Source organism: Hipposideros armiger, unplaced genomic scaffold, assembly GCF_001890085.2.
Source record: "Hipposideros armiger isolate ML-2016 unplaced genomic scaffold, ASM189008v1 scaffold_1130, whole genome shotgun sequence".
Classification (NCBI taxonomy): domain Eukaryota; kingdom Metazoa; phylum Chordata; class Mammalia; order Chiroptera; family Hipposideridae; genus Hipposideros; species Hipposideros armiger.
In genome coordinates, this window is record NW_017732480.1 from 333,121 (window position 1) to 340,150 (window position 7,030).

The 7,030-nt window shown below is 39.6% G+C and overlaps 1 protein-coding gene across 1 annotated transcript in view; it reads right to left on the reverse strand.

The window, feature by feature from the left end:
* CTTNBP2 (cortactin binding protein 2) overlaps positions 1–7,030 on the reverse strand; it is a 162,777-nt gene that overhangs the window by 136,461 nt on the left and 19,286 nt on the right. Inside the window, exon 2 of the mRNA XM_019632351.1 lies at positions 653–760. Coding sequence (XP_019487896.1) covers positions 653–760 — 108 coding nt within the window. The remainder of the gene's footprint in view (positions 1–652; positions 761–7,030) is intronic.

Here is a 7,030-nt window from a genome sequence, read left to right on the forward strand (position 1 = left end):
AAACAAACTTAAGTTTGGCTCACATACCAAAACAAGTGCAAGGCTGTGAATAACCAATTAGAAAAGTTTACACTGAGAAAGTTTAACAACCATATTTTTAAAAAACAACAAACTTTATTGAGGTATTTAAGTAATATATTTGAAGGTAATTCTTCACAAGTTATGCAAATTTCAAAATTATTATGAGATCAGATGAAAGGTAATAAAACTATTTGAAGATATATACGTGTATATATAAACATTTAGTTTTTAACTCTTCTGAGTTCCTGAAAATAAGAAATCATTGATACTTTATATAGAAAGGAAAAAGCTCTATTATATAAATGATTCTCTTAGTTTTTCCTCACTGACCTCACATACATGCAAGATACCAAATTACCAATTTTCTGAAAACTTATGTCTTTAACCAAATAAATGCATGAACCATAAAATGATTTGGGAACCAATGCAGTTTGAACCTCAAGTTTTCTGAAACTTCAGTGTTTTAGTTTGTGAAGATTATGGGTTGATGTTTGGGGGAGGGGCATGTTTGAACCTGATGTAACATTTAAATCTATGTGATTCAAAAACTAAGAAAAGGAAGCGTCGCCACTGGCGCTTTGCCAAAGGAAAGTGCCACAGCACGAGCCCCCCACCGAAGGCGCTCGCTTACCCTCAGAGCCTCGATGACCAGGTCTCTGGCCTCCAGCTCCCCTTCCATGACGCTGAGGAGCATGCGAAGCTCTGATTTGCTGAGGGTGTCCACATCAAAGTCTTGTTTCTGTAACACAAAGTTTTAAAAAGCAGTGAAAAAAACTGTTTCTAGAAACAATACAGCCCCTTTAGAAGGAACATGCTCTTTGCTTCTTTATGCCCCCTCCCCCCACAGACACACACACAGACACACACAGGGCAGGTGTGCAAAGGATCATTTTTTATCCAAGTGGCTCAGTGAATCCAACAAGCCCTGGGGCCCTGTTCAGCAAGGGATAATCTATACTCTGACCTTCGGGGAGGAGGGGTAAAACCCCAAACACCAATACCATAAATCTCTCCATTAGGGAGACCTATATTCCCAGACTGCTTGCACATCTAGATTCGGTCTCTTCAAATTGCAACACAAATTTTAAGTCCCAGGAGTTGGTATCAAACAGGCCTGGTGAATGCTGGGGAAAAGTGGCAAGGGTAGCCAAGAAAGCCCAAAAACGCATTCCTAGAAGGGCCCCGACATAAAGGCCCCTGGGAGGTTATTATAAATTCCAGGACACCCAATAATAACAGGTCGTTTACAGACACTGCAGCAGTGGGCAGCAGTGGCCACCAGCGGGCAGCCTGCAGTCAAACGTGACTCACAGATGTGTGTTACTTGGGCCACAAAGTGTTTAGGTTTTTTTAGTCAGCCAGCATTTAAAAAAAAAACCTAAAGATGTCACCAAAAAATGCAGATCTCTGGCTTCTCTTTAAAATTCAGATGACTGGGTAACCCGAGATTCCCACAAGGTAATAATCCNGCACGTGCTCCTAACCACAAGGTTGCCAGTTCAACTCCTGCGTGGGATGGTGGGCTACGCCCACCCACAACTAAGATTGAACAGGACACCTTGAGCTGAGCAGCTGCGAGCTGCAGAGGGGTGGCCAGATGGCGACTAGACTTGGAGCCGAGTTAGCTGCACCCTCCACAACTAAGATTGAAGGACAACAACTTGGCTGTTCCCCTTCCCCAGTTCCCCAACACTGTTCCCCTTCCCCAAATCCCCAATAAAATTTTTTTAAAAAGCAAAACAAAAAAACCGTTAAAAACACCTTTAAAAAAATTGAGTTTTGAATCCAATGAGCAGGTCAAGTTTTCAAAAAGGAAAATCATTTTAGGCAAAATCTGAACCTACTGAGTCATAGTCTGAGAAAATAAATATAAAGTCGAAATACAAATTCTTCTAAATGGACAAAATTTTGGCATGATAAGAAACCTCCACTTACATTCACTTCAAATTTTTCTTCTTGTGTCTGGCACACAGTAGGTAGTCAACAAACATTTGAGGGAAGGAGGAAGGAAAGGACCTATCTTCTTGAACCACACTCGGAACATTTTACGAGAGAACATGAAACCAAGATAATGGGCGGCACTAGGTTGTTTGGGAGCTGTCCTCCAGATCCCCCTGCCCCATGTACCAGCATGCAGCCAGCCAGCCAAAGCCCTTTCTCAGTCTCCTGTGCAGCTCGTGGTCCACAGACCTTCTCACCCAGGCACATGTGTGTACCGCTTAGGAGGTGCTTGTCCTTCATGGCCTCTCTTGCCCCCTTTACCAGAGGATGAGATGTGGAGGTGGCACTGACCCAGCTCCAACCACGCAGATGAGGTGCATTCCATACGGAGAAGTGTAAGACGGAAAGAATCCGGTGGTTGAATGGCCTCTTGGAGTAGAGCTGCCTCTCCAGGAGAGAAAACTCACCCCCTGAATGGTCTATGAGAAGCAAACTTATCTAATCTTTCATACTGTGGGTCTCTCTGCTGCAGCCATTTATACAAGGCAATTCTCTAATCTGATATCCCCTATGATACAAGTGCTATTAAGTGCATTCTGTCTGAAGAAATGTTAAACTAACTAATTTTTTAAAGTTTCAGTACAAACAGTACTTGAAAATATGGATTCTGTAGTCCCTGTATAGTGACTATAGGTCAGGAGGAAGGACTGCCATGCCTAGAATAACTGTTAAGTCTCCATGATCCCATCTAAAAGGAAAAAGGACACAAGCAATCTAGACCCAACTGCCAAGGAATTCAGTTTCAATGATACAATATTTACATAAATTCATACTAATAATAGCAGGCTGGATGGACTGTAAAATGTAGGCTAAAACACCATTTTGACTCTGAAAATTTTGTAACTATGGATTTTCATTTTCTTGCCCTAGTCTCCCCGCAAATAATACTAGGCGCAAGAGGGAAAAAGAAGTGAAGGCCAGAAGTTTCCACAAGCTAAACAACTAGCACTGAGTAAATGGGTTTTTTAGATAAATTGTATATTTAAATTTTGAATATTCAATCAAATTTAATTCAGAAGGCTCTGTGTCTATCTTGGATTTCGGAAAATGCAACTGCTTCTCTGTGAGCACATTCTCCATTAAGCTCCCAAGAACTTTCCTCTGGACTTCATTTGAACATACTCATATATATATATTATTCAAAGATTTACTCCGATTTTGTGCCAACAAGAGGGAATTACTGAGAAACAAAATATTTCTTATGTAATCAAATTAAAATATATTTCAGTTAAGCAGCCTTATGCAATTCATATTTTGCACCAATCGTGCTCTTTTTAAAATATAGTTCCCCCCATAAAAATGAATGTCTTGAATATTACCTCTGTTATAAAGCCATGGACTTTATTTTTACTGGGAAATAGTTTTACCTTAAACATAAAAATAGTAAAAGTACCAAGATATATATTGTAACTTCATAACACCCTCCTCCCAAAATTGTATTTATGGATTATACTGAAAAGTTCCGCTGCCATTAATTCAATGATCTATGCAATTTTTTAATGATAATTTGAAAATCGAAAGCATCAAGATGGCATGATTTAAAAAGTAAAATAGCTTAGCATGAAATATCTTTTTAAAGTTGCTAAAATTCTAAATATTTGAATGCCTCACAACAAAATCATTTCTAAATTTTAATGAAGCTCAGGGTACAAATTAGGTATCTTTATATCTAAAAAAAAATCACAATTTACATATTAAGTTAAAAAATATTTACTATATTCAGAAAAATATTACTTTTGGCTTCTTTTAAAAAGCTAAATGCTCTTCTCTCCCAACTGAATAGCAGCATACTCATTACTGATTGAGTAGATTCTGACTTTTCATTTAGGAATACGTTTATCTCATAATATGAAATACAAGTTTCCCATTCTCCTGCCCAATTTCTTTCTGGGGCATTAGCCAGTCACTAAATAATATTCTACTATTAAAAGAAAAGACAACTAAATGACATCAGAACCCAAGTAAATATCTCCTGAGTTTCACTAGCTCCAGGGAATGCCTCCAAGGGAACAGTCAGTCAGTGAATCATGGCAGTGAAATATGACAGCTAAGGCAGGTGTGTGAAAAGGACACTACACCCTACTCTTAAAAGCACAGTCATCTAAATAAATCAATCACCATTCTCAACGGAAAAAAATGACAATGAGCTTTAAGAATCTCCAAACATACCTAGTTTGTGCATGCCACATTTCTGACCTGAGGCAAATCATACTCTCTCAGGACTTCTTTTTGTTGTTTGATTGTAATCTATAAACAAAGGAGACTGTTATCTGCCCCTGGTTCCCCAGGGGGCAGTACCCCAGGAGGAACTTTGGAAAAAGTGAGAGTATTTTTAGTTCCCAGTAATTGGCCCTCAGGGGACAAGGCTAGGGGTCTTCCACAAATCCAGGAAAGGTCCCAAGTCCCCCACAACTTTTAAATGTCTTTCTGTTGATTGCTTTCATTTGAACCTTCAGTATGACTATCTGAACCTAGAGAGTACCTCTTTTTACATATATTTTCCAGGGATTCAACTCTCAAGTAACTGTGTACTTTTGTTTGAAACTTTACCAAAAGTCATCACCATTCCAGAGAAATAAACCACCTCACCCACAGCAAATCTGCTTACTGCATCCCAGTCAACAAAACGGCACACTTGGATCAGGTTTCTTTTGCAAAGGTTGCACTGGTGGCCATACTGCGAACAGGAACAAACAGCCACCTGCTTTACCATGTCTTCCAGTAGAGCCACGCCCTAGCGTTTATATTGGGTTGTCGGAAAAGTCATGAAGTATTTTGTCTATGTTTTTCAAAGGTCATTTATTTATATAAAGAACAAAGATCCATCAATGATATATTGCCCATTTTGTTTGATAACCTTTGGCCATCTTTCAGTGAGCTTCATAATTCCTCATGCATAGAAGGAACTTTATTTGCAAAAAACTGAACAAGGTGCTGATTTGCAGCCTCATCTGAATTGAACATTATACCACACAAGGAGTTTTGAAGAGAGTGAAACAAGTGGAAGTCTGACGGCACAACGTCAGGCGAATATGGTAGATGTGGCAACACATCGCATCCAAGCTCCAATAATTTTTGACGGGTGATCAAACTTGTGTGCGGTCTCGCCTTGTCATGATGGAACACAACTCCTTTACAATTAACAAGCTCTGGACATTTCTGGATGATGGATTTGTTCAAACTGTTCAATTGCCAACAGTACACATTCGAATTGATTGTTTGGTTCCTTGGTAGGAGCTCAAAAAACACAACACCTTTAAAATCCTACCACACTAAGAACATAACCTTCCTCTGATGAATGTCTGCTTTCAATGTCTTTTGAGGCAAATCATCACGTCAGGACCAAGACCGTTTGCACACCACATTGTTGTAAACAATCCACTTCTCATCATCAGGTATCAGTCGCTTCAAAAAAAGGATCGTTTTCTTCATGTTTAATGAGCATATTGCAGATGTTTATACACGTCGTCAAATGAACTTCTTTGAGTTCATGCGAAACCCAAATATCGAGCTTGCTTACATATCCCAGCTTCTTCAGGTGGTCGTGAACGCTTGAATGATGGATGGTCAATGTTTCTGCAATCTCTCGTGTCATGTAACGTGGGTTTGACTCGATCAATGCCTTTATTTTGTCATCAGCAACCTCGGTGGGCTTCCCTGACTGAGGAGCATTGTTGAGATCAAAATCACCAGCATGGAATTCCGTGAACCATCGTTGGCACTGATATTCTTGTAGAGCATTGTCACCATAAACTTTATGCAACTTTTCACAAGCTTGATGCGCGTTATTCCCTTTATGGAAGTAAAACAGTAAAATATGGCAAAAATGCACAGTTCGGTCTTCCATCTTCAACTTGTTGTAAAATCTCTAAAACTCAACCAAATCGCTCAATTTTGTTTAAATGAAGCTAGAACTGTCAGCTGTCAAATGACATAGCAATAACATAGATGTGAATGACTCTAGTATTTCCAATAATGAACTAGTGCCATCTGTTGCAAACATGTGTCATGACTTTTCCAACAACCCAATATATTGAAATGCACAATGTTTTGTTAACAGTTATTTTCCTGTTACTTTATATCTCAATTAGGGCAATGTATTGGTTATTTTTAACATAACCTACTTATACATGCAATTACCCGTAAGTGTCACTGCTGGACAGCAAAGAAGAGATACAAAGTAGTTTATGGAAAACAAAGCACTAGATAGGGATGCAAACTACTGACCCAGAGCATCATGGAAGGCTCCCTGCATCTCCAATTTGCCTTGATTCTGTGAAAAACTTTGTTTGGCAAGCCCTTATCATTAGCAAGCCTTTACCTCTACTCTTACATTTGAAAGTACTACAATTAAGTTAAAAAGAGAAATACACGTGGCTGCTGAGGTGATACATAAAAACTGACTCTGCTGAACTCTTAAACATTTGTGTGAGCAGTAGGCAATGCCAGTGTTGATGCCTTTTACAGGTTAATAGAGAAGGACAGAAAAATACCTCAAGCAGAATTGGAGCTTTCACATCCCTTTGGTTTCAAGAGGCTACACTTTTGGCCTCTCAGGTGACTGTGCCCTGATTTTCTCTTCAGGCTGAGGGTCACACTTTTCAGTGATAAAGTGCCTTAGCATTTCTCCCACAGAGTTTGTTTAAGAAATACACATTCGCAAGTATACAAACATTCCAAATATGAAACGGGACGGAAACCTCTCACAAACAAACTGTGCACAAATCCACTGTGCAAAGCTTGTCATTAAAAAAGCAACACCTTCAACTCAATGTTGGTTTGCAGGTGGTATCACTATACGCCCATTTTTCGGAGGCAATCATTCTCTGTCATCAGACTCCTCGTTGTACTAATTTCCAGTATGTGAAAATGTACCGACGTCATTCTTTCAGGAACTGTATTGCCCCTTCCGCCCATAACTGGGTTCTCAGCAGCCCCTCCTCCATCATGTCTGACTGCCCACCATTACTACCCCTTCCCCCACCACATTAGCACTCACTGGAGGCAA